Source organism: Melozone crissalis, unplaced genomic scaffold, assembly GCF_028551555.1.
Source record: "Melozone crissalis strain CALT ecotype California unplaced genomic scaffold, PUWL_Pcris_2 ptg000005l_1, whole genome shotgun sequence".
NCBI lineage: Eukaryota > Metazoa > Chordata > Aves > Passeriformes > Passerellidae > Melozone > Melozone crissalis.
In genome coordinates, this window is record NW_026535783.1 from 22513527 (window position 1) to 22533572 (window position 20046).

The 20046-nt window shown below is 38.3% G+C and overlaps 1 protein-coding gene across 11 annotated transcripts in view; it reads right to left on the reverse strand.

Moving 5' to 3' along the window:
• Positions 1 to 354: 354 nt before the first annotated feature.
• ELAVL2 (ELAV like RNA binding protein 2) overlaps positions 355 to 20046 on the reverse strand; it is an 89343-nt gene continuing 69651 nt past the window's right edge. For 8 of the 11 annotated variants that reach the window (XM_054281350.1, XM_054281304.1, XM_054281364.1 and 5 more), the window contains 4 exons: positions 10808 to 10961; positions 8094 to 8319; positions 3562 to 3600; positions 355 to 3084 (listed from right to left, as the gene is read on the reverse strand). In XM_054281350.1, the coding sequence (XP_054137325.1) occupies positions 2754 to 3084; positions 3562 to 3600; positions 8094 to 8319; positions 10808 to 10961 (750 nt within the window). In that variant the 3' untranslated portion in view covers positions 355 to 2753. The remainder of the gene's footprint in view (positions 3085 to 3561; positions 3601 to 8093; positions 8320 to 10807; positions 10962 to 20046) is intronic. The other 3 variants (XM_054281336.1, XM_054281328.1, XM_054281343.1) reach the window with 2 other exon arrangements.

The following is a 20046-nucleotide window of genomic DNA, read 5'->3' on the forward strand; positions in this document are numbered from 1 at the left end:
TTCAATCTCATCTCTTGGAAAATACACTAGGGCATTCACTTAGCTGCACTGCACAGCACCTGCTAAACAGACAGCAAATTAATTTTTACTGAATGCATTTAATAACACTCATTTATTATTTCAGCCTAAGTACTGAGTGGTTAATGCAAAACTAAAGTGAAAAGATTCTACACTTAATTCTAAGGTAACAGAACTGGTACAGAACTCCACTGTTTTACCTCCTTGTTGGTAACCAGGATCCTAACCTAAATTACAAGCAGCTCAAGAGCTTTGCAGAAACCTTTCACTGATATTGCTCACTCATTAAAGCAGTGGAAAATATGGCAAAAGACCAGCTTATGAGACTGTTTTCCCTTCAACTTTGTTTATTGATGTACTGAACATGAAAAAGTACAAAGAATCCAAACACAAAAGAAAACATGTACAACCTCTTAAATACCCAACAGAATATATTCTCTATTCCAACAAATGTGAATTAAGTCATACTATACAACTTCAAATAAATACCAGCCTTATATTTTACTAAGTGCTCTGATAAACACCGTAAAGTGAAGCCCAATTTACATGCCTTCTCATCAATGCCGTTAGTTGCTACAGTAGTATAGGAAAGAAGCATGTAGCTACTATTTCTCCCACATCAGAAAGTTTGTGATTTCTATACTATATACAACTTTTAATGCAGAGGATTAGCTTTAACAATCTAAATGCACCTAAGAATGAAGAAGTACTCAGGAAGCCAATTGATTTTTGAATAGCATTGAGTGGGTCAGCATGAAAACTTGCTTAATCACTTTAGCACGCGCTTCACAGTATATGTACTGTACTATACTGAAAATTTTATAACTACAATTGAAAAGAATAAGAACCAAAAACAACTGCAAAGATAGTGTACAACTATGTTATGCATAGAACATTGCTTTTTCTAAGGGGAAGCATATGAGCATCTCAGTTTATACAAAAAGCAGGACGTAACTACATAGTTGTCAGTGCATCCTGGTGAAGGCATCAAACCCTCAGCTTTTTTTTTAAAAATTTAATTATAAGCTAGATGCTAATCAGAAAATATTCTGTATTTGTTTTCCTTAAATTTCTTCAATACATGGTAAAGACTTTTTCTATTTCCCCAAATAGTGATTTAAGCATCATACAAAGTTAAACTTCAATAGCATACAGGTATTTATGGTTTTCATATGAAAAATGTAAGGAAATTTGCTCAAAACATATGTTTATACTTGTTTTTTTTTACCACAAACATATTTATAAACAAAAATGTTGCATCACCATAAACAGCTGAAGCTAGACTATCTACAGACAAAAATAGCAACAGATCTGATGCACTGTAAATTCAAGTCCTCAGGACCAAAAAAAAAAAAAAAAAAAGGAAAAGAAGCAGACCTCAAGTAACAATGTTAATGCCATTTACAAAGAAAAAACTTATACAAAAACCTTCAAAATTGAACATCACTTGGCATGTAACTTTTAAAAAAAACTATAATCAAAATTAGCTGAAAGGTTCATAACTTAAGTTCTTATTTACATTACACAAAGCTCAGGTGTTAGCCTTGAACATAACTTTCAAAATACCTCCTAATGCACCCAACTCAGGCCACTTTGGCTGATTTGCTACTGCACAAATCATGCTTGATGTCTTTTCTTAAGACAAAACAATTCTTCAAACAATAGCAAGTACATCACTAAACACCTTGAGCTCTATCTGAAGGGAATTCTTTAGGAAGAACAGATTTTTTTTCCCCCATATCTCAGTGTTTTAAGTTTTCTGCTTGCTCTTATATTCTTTTTTTAAATTTTCATTTGCTTCAAAATCACAAATTAAAGTGAGCCACCTATCACTTAATAACCAGGATGATCAATGACTCCACTGATGATTACAAAAAATGAAACCAACAGTGCATCCCATTGACTTTACTTCTTAATACAAAGGTCTCAAAAGTAGTTCTACATCACAAATCTTTCTAAATTTTTTCCCAACAATTGCAAATTTCCTGGTAAGTTGTAAAAGCTCACTAGTTGTCATACGAAGAGATTTCTCAAAGTATTCAAGTCAAAATATTTGTTCCAGGACCAGTAAAAAGTTTCTCCAAATTTTTTATTTTTTTATAAAAATAGATGCTTTTTTAAACCCACATCAAAGAGGCTCTTATCTCTTTGGCAAGGTACTGCTTTACGAAAAGTTCTCCAGTATTCTTACAATAAGCTTTTATAATGTGTTCCCGCTCCCCAACCCAAATGAAGATGATGAAATAAATACTGCTTATAACATTATAAATAAAATGTAAACGTCAGATACTTTTCTTGAACAACAAAACAATATTGCATTACAATGTAAATTAAACACAAAGTAAATCAAGAAATGACAAAAAAAATAAAGTATTACACAAAGCCTCGATATTTACTCATAGATTAAAGGCAGTCATGTATAAAGAAAAAAAACTTCTTCCATTAGCTGAAACATTTTAAAAGGTCCGCCTTCTTCAAAGAAGGCAATAGAATACGCATTGTGACAGGTAAAAACCCTGTACCTCTTGTCAATATTCAAACACAAAAGATAGTTAAGAAGTTCTAATTCAGATAGTAGCAATAAAAAAATCTCACATATTCTTAGGATGCTAAGTAGTCATTTTATCCCCATTTCCACACTGGTATACAACAAAGGCATTTACTAATGCATAAAGCTTCCTGTAAATCGCCTTTGTTGTATAGTTTTCATGTATTAATGCACTGAGAATAACTGGTTAGGCTTTGTGCGTTTTGTTTGTTTTGAAGGAGACCTGCAGTACTCTGTCACCAAGGCGGTATCCGTTCAGGCTGGCTATTGCCATAGCTGCCTCATCGTAGTTTGTCATAGTCACAAATCCAAAACCTTTGCACTTGTTGGTGTTAAAGTCACGGATGACCTTCACATTGGTCACTGCTCCAAAGGGTCCAAACATTTGCCAGAGGATACTCTCATCAGCATCAGGGGCCAAGTTGTACACAAAAATGCACCACCCAGTTCCTGCATGTCCAGGGATATTAATTCCGGCCAAACTGGTCATTCCATCAATGGTCATTGGAGGAAACCTACTAAAGAATGAGGGAAAGCAAAACAGAATCATCAGATAGCTGTTCACACAAAACCCCAGCAAAGAAATGTCAAAATAAAAGTAGAGAATGATACAGAGCTTTTCACAGAATGAACATGTTGCTCAGACTAGAAAGATAAGATCAAAAATATTTTTTGCCCCCTAACTGCGCAAATACTATGTAAAAAAATTATACACAAGTAGGGAGAACAGTGCTAGGTATGTCTGAAATGATGTAACAGAAAACCAAAAGGAAAGCATGCTATAAAACCAGTGAGGATTAGCAAGTCATTGGAAACAGGAATTCCATGGAACTGCTACAAAAGGCTTGTCTATTTCATGCAAAATGCATCAAAATTAACAATCTCAGCTGAAGTCTCAACATGCAAAAATCCAACATAAGTCTTACTGAAAAGTAAGAGTTTGCAAAATACTTCAAAATAATTTGGTTGTTATGAACCAACTCATCCTTTATTACCTCTTTACTCCATAAGCTATGTTGAGCAGATTGTCCAACCTGCAAAACATTTAGCAACATGTTCAGTCTTCAGACTTTTCCACCCTTTAAGATTAAGGAAACTTAGCATATTACTGTCACATCCATTACACTGTACCAAACCTCATGCAATGTTAAAGTACCACCACTGAAAGAGCCATGGCACCTTATTACATCTGATAGTGAAGACAAAACAGATATTCTCCGCGGAGATGCTTATTGGGAAAGAGGTAGCAGCATCCACCATCTAAACCCCATGCTGCTACAATTCTTGTGTAGTAACCCCAATCATAAGAAGTTCATTTTATGAAGTCCACCATGGCCACAAATTTAGCCTAAATCACATACTGTTACCATAATGTTACAGTCAGTGACCACATTAGTCAAGTTTTCCACATTACTAACCTGGTTGAGAAGAAAACTTTTACTAAGGTTTCTGACATGTTTGCTGACACGACTATCAAGACAGATGCAGTATTTTGGACCACTAGCAACTATTGTAATGTAAACTCAAAAAAAAAGATTTTTCATGTTCCTACTCCTGGCAATTCCAGAATGTTGGGAGGCAGAAGGCTGATTTGGCTGAGCAGGGCTAAGGCAGAAAAAGTAAGTGTAAGGACAGTGGAGGCAAAATCAGGTGGATATAGAAAGAATACAGAGCTATTGCTTGCCACTGGAGGGGAAAAAAATTGTGTGGCCAAAGCTCAACAGGAGTTGAAGCTTGCCAGCAATGTGGGGGACAACAAGTTTTTAAAAATGTCAGTCTCAAAGAGCAGTCCAAAAATAACATGAGCTTGTTACAGAATGAAAATGGTCACCCCACAAACAGGGACACAAACAAGGCAGAGAAGTTTAATTCTTTCTTTGCCTTCATCTTTAATGTTGATGATGGGCTAAGAGGGACCCAGTGTCTTGGGCTGTGAGAATGGTGAACAACCCTGAACTTGTGTGGGATCTCCTGTTCCAACTGAGTGCCTACAGATTTATGGGACTGGATGGGATTCATCCAAGAACACTCAAAGAACTGGCCAATGTCTTTGTGAGGTCTCTTTCAAGGATTTTTTTCATGATCTTGGGAATGTGGTGTTGACTGGAAGCTGGCTAACACTACCTCCATTTTCAGTAAGGGAAAGAAGGATGACCCTGGAAACTACAGGCCCATCAAGTCTCACTTCAGTGCCTGGTAAAATTATGGAGATTATTATGGGAAGTACAGAAAAACACAATCACAGCCAGCGTGGCTTTAAGAGGGCAAAGTCCTGCTTGTCAAACTTAAATTTCCTTTTATGACAGGATAACTCACCCAGCTGACCAAGGGAAGTCAGCTGATGCAATCTGTTTGGATTTCAGTAAAGCCTTTCATACTGCCTCTCCCAGGATCCTTCTGGACAAAATGTCCAGCACACAGCTGGATAAATGTATCATGGGATGGGTGAGCAACTGGCTCAGGGCTCAGGCACAAAGGTTCACAGTGAATGCGGTGACACCTGACTGGTAACTGACACTACTGGGATTCCACAGGGATTCATTTTAGGCTCAGTGCTCTTTAGCATTTTCATAAATGACTCAAATGCAGGACTTAAAGAACATATACTAAATAAATTTGCCAATGACACTAAGTTGGGAGGACCTGTTGACTCCCTGTAAGGCAGAGGGACTCTGCAGAGACACCTTGACAAATGAGAGGGTTGGGCAATCACCAACTAAATACATGACATTAAAAAGGCCAAGTGTCAGACTCTGCACCTGAGATGGGGCAAACCAAGATGTATAGAGAGACTGGGGAGTGAGACACTGGCAAAGGACCTGCGGCTTCAGGTCAACAGAAAGCTGAACATGAGTCAGCAGTGCCCTGGTACCCAAGGAAGGCCCCCATGTCCTGGGAGGCATCAGGCACAGCATCACAGCCAGGCAAGGGAGGGGATTGTCCTGCTCAGCCCTGCACTGGGGCAGCCTCACCTCCAGTGCTGGGGGCAGGTCTGGGTGCCACAACATAAAGATATAAAGCCATTAGAGTGTTCAAAGGAGGGCCAAGAAAATGATGAAGGGTCTGAAGGGGAAACTGTACGAGGAGCAGCTGAGGTCACCAGGCTTGTTCAGCCTGGGGAGCCTGAAAGGTGGCTGGCCTCCTGACACTCTACATTCCCTTCTGAGGGGAAGAGGAGGGGCAGGCGCCGATCTCTTCTCTGTGGTGACAGTGACAGGACCTGAGGGGATGCCCTGAGGTTGTGTCAAGGGAGTTTAGGTCGGATATTAGGAAAGGGTTCTTCACCCAGTGGGTGGCTGGACACTGGAATAGGATTCCTAGGAAAGTCATCATGTCACCAAGCCTGCTAGGATTCAGGAATTGTATGGACAATGCCCTCAGGCAATGGTGTGACTCTTGGTCCTGTGCAGGGCCAGGAGCTGAATTCAATGATCCTTGTGGGTGCCTTCCAATCCAGGATATCCTATGACGCTATGATTTTACCAGATGAAGTGTTTATACAATATACATATACACATTCTACACATATATATTATTTTCAAGATTTCTCCATGTGGTTCTTGCCTCACCTGCCCCCAATTACAGAATGCCACCACAACTCTAAAGCCCTTCAAATAATCTAGCCAATATCTGAAATATGCAGTGCATACCACTCCTATTGCTCTTATTCCTGCTTCTTTCAAGAAATGTTCACCCTGAAGAAGCTCTTATAACTTTCTGAAAAATCCCAAATACATGAAGAAGTCTTATTATAGATCAAGACTCAATAAAATACGAGCTTAGGTAAAAAACATACACTTGATTTAGTTTTCCAGAGAGCACTGACTCTGCAGTGAGCTGGGTTTGCAGAATACACTGACAAGAAACTACTGAACTCCTAAAACAGCAGAAAAAGGAGATTAAAAAATACCTGACTACTAGCAGTAGACAGTGTGGATGACTGAGGTCTACTGTCACTGACATGAGTGGTGGAGAGCAAGGTGAAGAGTTCTAGAAACACCACCACTTATAGCTCCTTCTTACAAGGGCTGTCAGATGAGGACTTCATATAGTAATGGTATCACTTGTATGATTTTTCAGTTACCTCAAAGACTTGAAAATACTCTGGAAATATTCTCAGAGACTTTCACTGGAAAATTTTTAAAGATGCTCTAAGTTATACATCTTATAGAAACTGAGGAACAGTTATATAGATCTTCTTTTTAAAGTCTAGCCCAAGTTTTCACTTAATAAGAAAAAAAAGGAAGCATTGTATTGATCCTGTAACTTTTATTATTAAAGCTGAAGAAGTTTTCAGGCCTCTGTCAACTATTAACAGAGATGGGGCAACTGCATCAGGTCATTGCCAGAGTATGTTATTGCCAGAATAAGCTTGTGACACAAACCCTGTGATCTTATTTCACACAATGCACTTGACTCCATCCTGCAATTTCTGCCCCCAGACTTTTCTATATGGCAAGTCTACTGCTATGCAATATTCAGAACACTGTTGTAAGCTATCCCTTTTATTACCTAGGAAATAGTAAGAAGAGCCACAAAAAAGTAAATAAAATTTGTTATCCCCTCTCCCACAGCAAACACCTACTCCTCACACCTGCGAGATGCAGGTAACACCAAAAAGCTGAATAGAAGAAAAAAATTTAAAAATTCTAACAGAAGTGCAGGCCATGAACTCTTGAATATTTAGTATAAGCAAGCCTAGCCAATGCAGTGCATTTGAAATTTGGTATATTTTCTTTGAAGTAAGCTGTCCACTGTTTTTTTTTCTTGAAAAAAAAGATAAAGATACTCTTTGAGTGTATTACTATTTAACACAGCCCAGTCACACTGTTCAGGGGCAGAGAAAAGGGAAGAAAAGATCACAAAAAAAAAATCCAAGGTACTCATGGATGTAGATAATACAGTGTTTGTTTCACTTTGTTCTCACCATCAGTTCTTTTCAATACACTAAATAGCACAGGGAACTATATAGCAATAGTTTCAACATGATGGGAATGTAAGCTCCCAAAAAGCACATGAAAAAAATATGTCAACATCTTCATTATGAGAAGTTGTAACAAGAAAAGACAAAGTATGGCATGGAGAACATAGACACCTAAACAGGAAAAAAACTGAAAGCCAGAATGCAGAGGAAAAATGTAGGGTTAGATGAAGAGGAAGGTGGCTGTGGCATGCCATAAGGCTAAGATAAAAACACTGTATTCTCCTAGGTCAGTATTAACTGAATCAACTTGCACATTAATCAAGAATAACCTAGGAAATGAAAAGTAATCTTTGAAAAAAAATTTAAGTGACTGAGTACAAGAGAGATGTCGCCTTGGTTTAACTAAGTATGCGTATTAGACACCGAAATGCTATCAACAGGATGGCATGCATTTTGGTTTTAGCTGTACCGTGAAGTTCAACATTCGCGTGTTTCCTTCCCACACAGAAGTCAGACAAGCAGGAATGCACAAGAGTGGAGGCAATCAAACAAGCCGTTGGGAACATGCAAGTTTCAGCGCACTTGTGCACATTATTTACTTACCTAAAACGTTGAGCCTGCTGAGCTAGAGGGGCGGGATACCTTCTGTTTGGAGAATGGTACAGCTGGGAAAGAATGGCCTGATTGGTTTTTTGGCTTGGATTGTTAGCAAACTTTACAGTGATAGGCTCTGTGGCACCTGGAGGTTTCTGGCCATTCAAGCCCTTGATAGCTTCTTCGGCTTCAATTCGCTTGTCAAACCGGATAAACCCCACGCCCCGTGACAACCCTGCACAAGGTGAAAAAAGCACACAGTAATGAATTCACAGATTCCAGAATACTGGATATTAACTTTCATTTGTGTGGCCAATTGCTATGTTGATGGTTGAATGCTGTCAACACATGATAACTTTGAGCTTAACAGAACTGATTTCTAGCATAAAGTAAGAATTTCCTACTGTCATTTTGATTTAAATTTTTAATTTAACTGATGTAAGACACATTTGTGTAAAGAGCTTGTGAGTTTGAGGGAAAACAGTGGAAACAAATTTAGTGAGCCAAAGTAGAATTCAGAAACAAAGCAATTTTGTTGGATGGAGATGAACCCAAACCAACTGCACTGTAACCTCTGGTCAGCTCATGCTATTCTGCAGTACCTAAAGTGACAAAATTTCTGAAAATTGCTTAGTTCTCTGCTCTCTACCAGTAAAAAGATAGCTTTTGCTCTCCTGCAGTATCCCCTGAAGCTCTCTTTAGAGCAAATATGCTCAGAGGATGATGATGTGCACATACCATATTGCAGCAATAGGAATTATGGCCATGTTTACCAGCCACTGGTGACCTCTGAGTAAAATACCTGGTTTCAGTCAATCACCATATATCACTAGGTGTTACTTTTGAAGGAAACTTTTCTTGATATACAAAAGTCAAAGGCAACATGCAAAAGAATTCAAAACTGTTTATGGAAGGTCTTAGGAACATCATGCATCAAAAATTCCAAGTGTCTTAGACATAAACATATTGAGCTACATTGGATACTTGAACCAATTAACATTAAAGCTACTAACTGCCAACAACAGTTAGATCAATATTTTGTTGTAATATTTTAAGTGCCATTTAGAGCCCTTTTACATCTTGGTTCATGAATAACCAGATGAGTTAAATATTTGTCCTCAACTGAGAAAGACATTAATAACAAGAAATGTATTCTCTTGATAAACAATGATTTAAGCCATCAAAAGTGACAATGAACAGGCATAAGAAAGCTTTTAAGAGGCAAATGTCACAGCTTCAACTCTGCATTTTTTATCTGTCAGTTTGTGTCACAACCTTATTATTCATACCATTCTGAGCCTACTTCTTCCAAATTACTAAAAAGAAGGAGGCAAGAAAGCTTAAGCCTTAACAACAATCTATATGCCAGAAAGGATGCTGCCAATAGCATGATTTATGAATATGAATAGAATTATAACACATATTAGAAGTTCAATTATATTTACTTACTGGTCCATTTGTTAAATGCCACCTATTTCTATGTATGAATATACAGGCACCTACTGCGAACAGTTATTTATTGCACACAGACTAGGAATCTGTCCCACAAATCTGCTATATCTACAAGTCAGTATTTGGCCTTTAGCTTTCTTTTCCAGGCCTCTCTACACCCTCAACAACTCAACCTATTAAAATACTCTCTACGTATTATGTGTCAACACTGAGATTTCTTTTAACTTAGTGGAAGTCAAAGGAGTACACACAAGTTCCTCTAAAGGTCAGCCAAGACTCAAATACTGGCAAGTGCAAACTTTTCAAAATAAGACAATTAAAAACCTTACGACCTTCTACAGCTGAAAGCTGTTTGCCACCCAAGAGGATATGCAGCTTTGAAAAGGTACAACTATTAAAAAAAAAAAAACAAAACAAACCAGCTTATTCAGGGAATAATTATGTGAGTAAATGACTTCATCTGTCCCACCCCTTAATGCTCTGGAAGGGGGAGAGCTTGGAGAGTTCTCCAAACCTGCTTCTTTGTATGTCATTCAATGTTCCTATCCTGTGCTTGGCTTTTCATTCAATTGTTTTCTGGCAGAAACCTCACAGCAGGTGATTCAGAAAACGATAAAGATGCTCAAGATCAGCCATCTGAGACAGCAAAAAACCACAGACATTACTATCCTGAGTCTGAAGAGTAACCACAAAGCGCCACTGATAACCATTACTTGATTGACACACATACTGTAATTATGTCAATAACCTGCTACATCTTGTACTTTATGGCACGGGTAATCACAGAACTTACCAGCTCCTGAGGAAGTCAAAGTTCATGTGTGTGCCCAAATTTAATGAGTTAGCCTTGAAAACAGTCTTAATAGCAAGTGCCAGTCTGGGGCTTCTGTAATCCTAACCTCAGAGAACCAGCTGTGCATTTCTGCCTACAATTTTCTTTTTAGGAAAAAAAAGCTTAATAGCATTTTGTAAGGGACTGGAAAGCTATTTTCATACAGCAGCTTGGAAAGGAAGATTATGGAAGCTGTAAATTTATTACAAGTCATCAAACAAGCTTCAGACCTGCACCTTCAGGGCGGAAATGACTCAAGCTGGCTCAGTACACTACACAGTCTTTTTTGTCCATGCATGTTTATGAACAATTACAGGCGAAAAAAGCATTTTCTGGCCTACGTACACCTTTTATACATTATAGAGGCAAGACTTGTACTGAAAGGTGAAACATTTCAAACTGTGAGTCTATGAAAGGCCATGCAAAACTGCCTACTTACCAGTGACTTGGTCAACCAGAATACGAGAAGTAATAATACGTCCATATTGGGAAAAGAGCTGTTCCAGTTCTTTCTGGGTCATTGTTTTTGGAAGTCCACTAACATACAAATTTGCATCTCTGATAGAAGCTGAACTTGGGCGTGCATAAGAAACCTTAGAAAAAAAACCCATAAAAATATCCTTGTAAACAAACACTTTAAAAACAGCTAAAATAAGACAGTGTTATCTGTTCTGAGACATGAAAACATCTACAACAGCAGACAACAGTTACTTTGCAGAGCCAGTTCGGTGGGTTTTTTTGTTTGGGTTTTTTTTTTTTTTTGTTTTGGGAGGTTTTTTTTGGGAGCGAGCTTCCAAAACATGGAAGGAATGCAACTTCGACTATACAGGAGCAGCTGACTACAGGAATTCATATATGAAAAGGACTTCCAAATAAATGAGAAAAAGCTAGGTACATATTCCAGCAGGTCTTGGTGGAGAAAGCATATGACTAAAGCGACAAATTTAAGAAGTTCCATGCCCCATGTTCCATGAAGTCTCATCAAAAAGCAGTAAAACACACCAGGAATTAACATTTCAGTGTGATATGTAGGCCAAAGGCACAGAAAGACAGTCTGAAGCACTTAGAGGTTTGCAAGTATTTTTAAAGTCCTGTGTCTTTTGTACATGTCGAGCTTGCTACCAAATGACTCATAATGACAATCATTTATGAGAACAACTCTGCTAGATCACTTTCACAGGCCTGAGAATGAATGGCAGAAGGAGGACTCCAACCTGTATTTTCCCTGCTCAGCAGCTTCTCAATTTCTGCAACAGATGCCTTAAATATAAATGCCATTTATAGGAAATTCTTGGATCCTTTTGGACAGAATGTTTTTACCTGCTGCCTTGACATGTCAGTCAAAATATTTTAAGGTGATTAAGTAGATTCTTTGACCTTTAGACACACGCTACAAAACAGCACTTCCACTACTTCCTACTGAAGTTTGTACAAGTGTGTTACTACAAGAATGATTAGGACAGAACATCTGTGCTTCTCCAACAGGACAAAACATTTCATCTAGGCTTTTCACCTATGTCAAACATAAAAGTAAAAAGGATCCTCAAGAAGTAGTCAGATTTATCTCCTTTCCTTCCCTCCCCCTTCATGTACTGTTAGCCAATACTGGGCAACTGGAACTTGATTCTGTCATTCCTTTTGCCTAATTCTTTGACATTTATTTTCCAATCCTTCCTGTCTCATTTCTGCACAGACCAGCAGACTCTTAAGACTGCTATGGAAGCAAAACAGAAGACAGCATGCTGGAGATGAAATAAGCAGCACCCTGAACACTGCTGCGATCCTTCAAGTTCCACCCAGAGGCTTTGTGCAAGGTACCTTTGTGCTGGTTGAGGAGGACTGACCTCGAAAACTAGCAGCTATCCAGCATGGAACCTTGCAAGTCACACTGCCTTGTTCTTTCCACATGAGAGCCACACAAAAGCTAAAGACCTATGATCAAAGTTACAGGAAAACAGAGTAAAGAGCACCAGCATTCAGCCAATGAAGCAACAAAGACAGTGACAGCTACCCTTTTGGAATGAACAAACTTGTTCTACTTGCCCATTTAGCCCTGAGCTTCTTTAAGAAATAAACTTCCATGCCTCACTAGGCAGGATTTTAAGGAGACTCAAGGCCAAGGAATGGAGACAGACTGCCTGGGGAACAGGACTAGTCCTAGAAAAATCATGAATTACCAAACCCATGCAGACAATGTCTTTCAAGGGGAAATTCACACTGCTGGACACATGCTGCCACATATAAAAATATAAATTTACAAAGAGTCTATCAGAAGAGAAGAAACCTGCACAAAATATTTGCTAATTTACTGCAAGTTTATCTGATGCTACAGAACTGGTACCTGTCAAGATACAAAGCAGCTTTTGCAAAACTCTTTCATTTTCCTCTGGTAAGAGAATATGAGTTCTTGCATTATGACAGCTGGTCCAGTATTACCCATGCCCTCTCTGGTTAAAACAGTTCAAATTGTTTAACATAGCAGTCAAAGCCTACACTGAGTGCAGGTAAATGGAAGCAATACTCTAACCAGTATACCCTAATGTTACATATCCAGTTTCACTGTTATTACCTTCAAGTGACTACTCCAACACACTGAATTTGGGCACACTAGTCACAGTAATAACAAAGATTAAACCAAAATCTGTGGTTCACCACCAATATCTGTACACTATATTTAATCATCTTGCTAAACACCAGAAGTACTGGTCAGGCAAAAAATCTGAAAGAAACATATAACTTCAGAAATACGATGCAATTTAAGTCAGCAGCACTAGTGAAAAACAAGGACACCACAAAACATTACTGGTATAAAATTCCTATTAAAAGAACCTTGCCTAGAGTATAGCCCTCTTCATTTTTGACATCAAAGTCCAGTCACTTCACTTGTGATACACACTTAAAGCAGAGACTCTCCAGACTAATCTCCCTACCTATAATCCTGTCAGTTTGCTCATTCAGTAATTGCTTGCTGATAGCTCTGTATTTAGCCTCTTTAAACAACTTTTATATGGTCCGAATTAAAAACTGTGCCAAGATTTTCATTCCACATCTAATTCAATAGGTGAACATTTCAGTTACATTATGTCAAAACCACTGAACACAAGACAAGTCAAGAAACAGCCTGAAAGCCTGCAGTTTTAAACACTGAATGATGACACACACTTTACAATATCGAACAGCACTACTCTGGAGATACCAATTTAAAAACAGTTTTACAGAAATTTTCCACTGCAGTTAGTAGGAAAGACACTTGTTTCTAGAACTGCAAATATTACACCACTAAATCTAAGTATTTTTACTGCTTTAATACTTAATTTCCTAAGAACAGGATGAGCTGATTCACAATTTTCAAGTGAAAACTGTGAAAGCAGGTTAAAAAAAGAAGTTATCAAAAAATTATATAGAGGCATAGCCCCTACAAGTGAATGCTTCAGTTTTCTTATTATCTGCCACTACCTATAGACACCTCAGTATCATGCTTCAAGCTCTTTTATCTTATTATTAGTAGAGTAGTAGTATTATTAATACAAACACAAACTATTTGTATTCTCTCAAAAACTTATGAATTTAATATAATTTTTTCCTAAACACCTCTACTTAATGTAGTCTTCTAAATCTTTAAATCTGAAATCTCTAAATGCTAAAATCAGTATTTCAGTAAATATTCACATTCACTAGCTCAAGTGCAATCTTTCTGCTTAAAACACAGCTTGTCCTTAAGAGTAGTGTCCAGTTCTTTTAGAATACATGTTTCTGTCGGGGAAAAAAACCTCCAACAAAAAACTACCATCCAGTATGTCCATATGAAAATGAGTTAAAAACCTACCTCCAAAGCAGACAGATTTATATTGAGAAAGGGAGTACATTAGGAACAGGTATGCCTCCTCAGCAAGCATAAACAAGTAAAAACAAGGGCATACTGCTCTTTCTTACAGCAATGTTCTCAGAGGCCATTGTGCCAGGCAAGTGTTCTCAACTTGCACTTAAATTTGTATGCGATACCACGATTCAAGAACTCTTCTTAATCGGATTTCTAGTAAGAAGATGTGGCAGCATTCCACAAAGGTATACTGAGGTCTCAGCTCTCACTAGCCAGTGACAGGTTGTTGCCCGAAACTGGAGAGTACATTGCTGTATATTCATCAAGTCCACCTCCCGTCTCCCCTCAAATAAGAATTGTGTCACTCCAAACAAAATTCCAAGGCCACTTTTCCCAGACTACCTTACTGAACATGCACATGCTGAGTTCATGGTGGAAGCCTGCAGTCGCACACTTCTGTGGACAGTGCAAACTGGAAACCCAGACTGCCCTTTGTAAAGGCAACTTACATCTGCCTCTGTGGAACTAAAACACCTCAACACAGCTCACTTACAAGTGTAGATTAAGCTGATAAACACAACCATATCTCATAAAGGTCCTGATTTTACAGCCTGCTGTACAGTAAGGAATGCATTGAAAAAAAAGACACTGAAGCAACAGTCTTTTAGCATTATCATCAGAGTTTCCCTGTTTTAGTTCACCCCTCAAAGTGTTCCAGCTCTGACAGCTACAACCCATGCCAGAGTCACAGGCCTGAGGTGAGTCATGGGATCCACATCTGTTGCCACTTAGCTGAGGGCATGAATGGACCAACCTGACAAACTGAGACTAAAGACCAGTCTTTATATATTTGAGGGAACTAGGACGAGAAGTCTTCCTCAGGATACATAACCAATTAAGGACAGGACACTGCTCTAAGAGGAAGCCCTCATAAAATGCTGCTGTATGTAGCACAGAGGAAGACCAGAAACCAGGCTTTCAGAAGATTCGGTCTAAAGTGACTTACACCCAAAAATCCACTCAGTTGGAAGCAAATGTATGTATGTATGTGCTAAGAACAGAAACCAGTTGAAAATCCTGCCACTGATTGAAACAGAAGCAGAGGTTTTCCCAGAAGTCTCAAGATACTGCAGCAGTTTTAAATCAGAGTCATAAGCATCTGATAAAAGAAAAACAATTATCAAGTTCACTGCTATAAAACATGATGTGGGAATTATGCACTACATTCACAGAATAGAGATTCTGTTTTGCCCTTAGAAGGACTAGTACAGAAGAGCACTTTAAAACTTGCAGTCTGCAACTATCACTACCTTGCTAAAAATAGGAAATACTCAACTTAGAATTTAGGTACAAATAAAATATATTAACTGAAAGGAAATCAAGTCTCCAAACATTTCCTACTTATCATATTCTTAAGAGTCTCAAAAGACCTTTCCTGTACTTCACATTTGTAATTCTGATCCCTACTCATGCCCAAACAATAAGAGCACAGGAATTTCAGATGCACTAGGAATAAAAAAACCAGTTACCTTTCACGGAGGATAGGAGTACAGAGTGTAATATTAACCCCTGCACATGAATAATATAAACAGGAATAGAATCTTAAACACAAGACCTCAATTATTCTCCTGAAGGAAATGTGTAAACCTTAGGTTATACCTAAGAAGCTTCTACTACTGACAGAGACTCTTGGGCATCTCTTGCACTATTCCACAGACACATCCAGAAATGCACAAAACACATCCATTCAACTTACACTTCACTGGAATATCTTACAACCCTTCTGGAAAAACTATTACTGCATGAATGAAAGACAAGAGAGTCAACAAGCTTGAAAGCTGCTAGATTAACAAAGGTCTATTTGCCTCAAGACTACCATAATCTCAAATGTAAGCATAAACATGTTTTACATTAATAAAAATCCTCTTACAAAGAAGACAGATACTGGATTTAAAACAAAATAAATTAACAATAATTTAGAAACCCCAACCAAACAAAGGAGAAATACCCCTCAAAACAACAGACTGTAACAGATCTCCATACCTGGCATTTACAGCATTTTGAATCCATGCAGAAAACCACAACCTTCTTAGAGAACTTTGCAAAGCACGGGGAGGGTAGGACACAAAGATGAAGCATCAGTCTTAGTAGTAACAAGCAGGTTTTTGTTGGCTTTCTGGTTTTTGGGTTTTTTTTTCTTTGCTTGTTTTTACTTGCATAAGACTTGGCTTCTGAGCAATGCTTGCAGACTTCCATCAACTTTACACAGTACTGTTGGCCCCTTCTAACATCTCCATTTCTGTGTCAGGAATTGCCTAAGCAACTCAGGAAAGACCTTGCTGAACTGCTGAAGTGTTCTGGCTGCAGAGCTGTGCAGCAGCCTTAGGGAGAGCTGCACTGGCCCAAGGATTCTCCCCCTCAGAGAAACAGGGATGGACCCTTACAAGATCTTCTAATCAGCAGCAGCATGGAACTTGGGGCTCAAACAGAAAACAAACTGTGATTGCTAACCATGAGGACAGCACATCTTATGGTCTGGCCTGGTGCTCTGAGTGAATGGACAACCAACCACCTGCCTACAACGTGGTTTACAGCAAGTGACAGCAACATGCACTAAGAACTGAATTCTCCTCTCAATATTATTCAGCTATGTGAAAAACAAGCAGCCAGCTTAACGTGGGTAAGTAACACTCAAAGTCTGAGGAGATTTGAATTTCAGCAAAGAACAAATTTTACCTGGGAGTGAAAAGATGTGTGTGTGTGTATAGTATTAAAATCAAAATGCTCTCAAAACTTTAACTTTTAACATAGCTAAAAGATTGCATAATTTTAATTTATGTAACTCTTGCAGAAATTTAAGGGGAAAAACCCCCACCTTTAGATTTCTTCCAAGACAAATTGTTCTGGTTCAGGTCTGCTAGCACAGTGCAATTTGACCTTAAGAATACAGTCCTGAGGTATTTAATTACTCTGTCAAGACTGCTAAATGTTCTGGCATCAGAGCCTCTCTCAGCCTTTGCTGACTGAAAACATCGGTGAAACTCACTAGATGTAAACTTCCATACAGGATTCCCTTTTGCTCCTTAGATCGAATCCTTAGAATGTTAGATCACTGTTCTTTAATACTAGTGGATCTTAATTCGCTCACCTTCACAGCTCATTCTCCTCTGGTATTTTAATAGAGATTTTACACAACTCGTGCATACTTCATTGCTACCCAAGGACATTAGTTAATCAAAGAACTACTACAAAAAAGGGACACTACAAAAATTTTTCTCTGCATGTATCAGTGGTGAAGACAGGAACAGTCTCAATTGCTTTTATCTGTTGCACTGAACTCAGAAATCAAACTAGCATCTCTCTTTTTCAGTATTTTGCTATTTTCCATTAAGTGTTTGAAGAGTTTTCAAGAGTATTATCCTTGGTAAAATTTCTTAAGGATGCAGCTACTGAACAGTTAAGTTAGAGGATAATTCCTTTACAATGAATCTTCTTGTAAATCTTAGTAGTAGTTCAAGACACCAAGTGAAATCACATTGCATAATGCCAAGAATTAATGACAAAGACTCAAAGAACACCAATGAACTCGCTGCACAGCCCTCACTTCAAGTCCTTCTTTGCTATATACAGCACTTTTTTGAGTATTTGTAAAGCTGAACACTTAGTATTCACCCTTCTACTGAAGTTTTAAATAGCTCTTCTCATCACACAACTTTCTACAGTAGGGTAGTCAACTGGGTGATGACGGCAAAATAGGACATCTTGTGTTTATAGCCAAAGAATTTGTCAAATTCATTCCAATAGGAAGTTGGAAGAATGTCACACATTAAGCCCATTTTTTTTTATTACATGCAGAGTTATAAAGAAGTGGGAAGAAAACCTACAGATTTAAATCTTTACATAAAATATTCCTTAAATTCCTATTCCCCTGACAGGTAATAATTACCCATGTAAACATCTCAACAATCCAAACAACTTCAGAGAAGGAAAACCTAATTAAATTTTACTTTTAAGCAGCTTTACGCTAAGCAGAATACATCCAACTTATAATGCTATCTTATAGAAAAAAGACAACTCTAAGGCCTCTAGCCTGGACAAACTATTTTTCCCCCCTTTCCAACACATACTTGCATACATGTCTACACGTCTCATCAGCATTCTGTATTAAGAGACATGCCAGGTCCTGCATGCAAGGGTTCTGCCACTTCAAGCACTCAAAAGGGAGGAACGAGCACAGCATTACTGTCATCTCCAGTGTCCCCTTGGCAGCTACAATCCACAAACGACTCTGTCCATCATTAAGGCAGCCTAACATCCATGAAGAAAAGTCAAAAATATTGTCCTGTGTCTTCCGGTCTACATAAAAAGCTGCCTCCCACTCACCACCCCGCATGTCTCTCAGCCAGTCCAGAGAGGCCTCTTGTTTTCCCACTCCTTTTTAGACAGTGAATCTTAAAACACTCTCTTGTTAATGCATAACTCTTTTAATTCACATTGAAAGATATTTCTGTTCAGATAATCTCACAATAAATTTACTTGGATCTCTTTTCTTTTCAAGAGTTTTTTCATAAAAAAAAACCCTAACAAAGGGAAGAGGAAGCCATGGAGCACTTCTCATCTCCCAAGCAAAAGCCAAGAAAAAAGAATATGCACTCCATTTTCTTAACCCTATGTGTAAATCAGTGACTCTCATAACCAGTTTGTTTCTCTGAGTTTTCCACATTTGGGAAGAACTGATCTTTCCAGAATGAACCTAAATGAAAAAAAAGTCACGGACAAGCACGAAGGTAAGAAGAACGATCACTCCAGGCATAAAACCCCATGTTTTTACTGTCTCTTAAATAGAACAGAGATAAACTTAAGAGCAGCATCATCTTCCAAAACAGAAAATATTTTACCTTTTATAAGATGAGATTGTTTCCACACTGAAGTTGCATAACTTAGTGAAGCCCAAACTTCACAAGCTATGTACAGTACACATAAGCCTATTTACAGTGCAAATAAACCACAAATTATGCAATAAAGGGCACTGTATAATAATGGATGCATACCATCTAGCAGGATAGGGTTCACATATCTAACACACCCCTAAGTGGATTCACCAGCAGAGTATACACCCACCCTTAATATTCAGTTAAATCAGAAAGCAATACAACAGCCACCAGGTTAGACAAGACTAAGACTGCTAATCCTTGCTTTGGAGCTATACACCTGAAAATTGGTTGAGATATTTTGCAAAAAATTCAGTAAAGTATTCCATGAAGCAGTCCACAGGATCTTCTTTTAAAAAGGGGAAGAGGTAATAGGACTTTGTGTTGCTATCAATATTAAAAAACCCAACCCATAACTTGGCATTTTGCAAATCCACATTTTTCACTGCATTTTATTTCAAGAAAGTACTAAGTGGCATGCCCTTAGGGATGAGAAAAAATATATCCAGTGACGTGCAGGCTAGGCTAGAAGCTGAGGATCAGAGGTATCTGTCACAACCCCAGTCCAGTGCATCACACATCAGGGTCAGGACAGTCAGCTTCCTCTGAGTAGGATTACACTGAGTTCAGTCACAATGTGAGTATACATCACACTGACCGAACCAGCAAAGTTGCTTCCAGTTTTATATACTAATGGGGAACAAACTTGAACCATCAATCTAGTAAAGTACTAAGCATTCCTGTACAAGTCCCAAAAACGCACAGAGAGCACAAACCCCTAATTTTTTTCTTTTGAAACCTAAATATACACTAGAACTCCTATTCAATGATTTTTCATATGAAGGTATACATAAACATCTCAGTTACATTTTTTGAAGCTGAAAGTTATGGGTTAGATTCTGAGTTTATCAAACAGGCTGGGGTTTT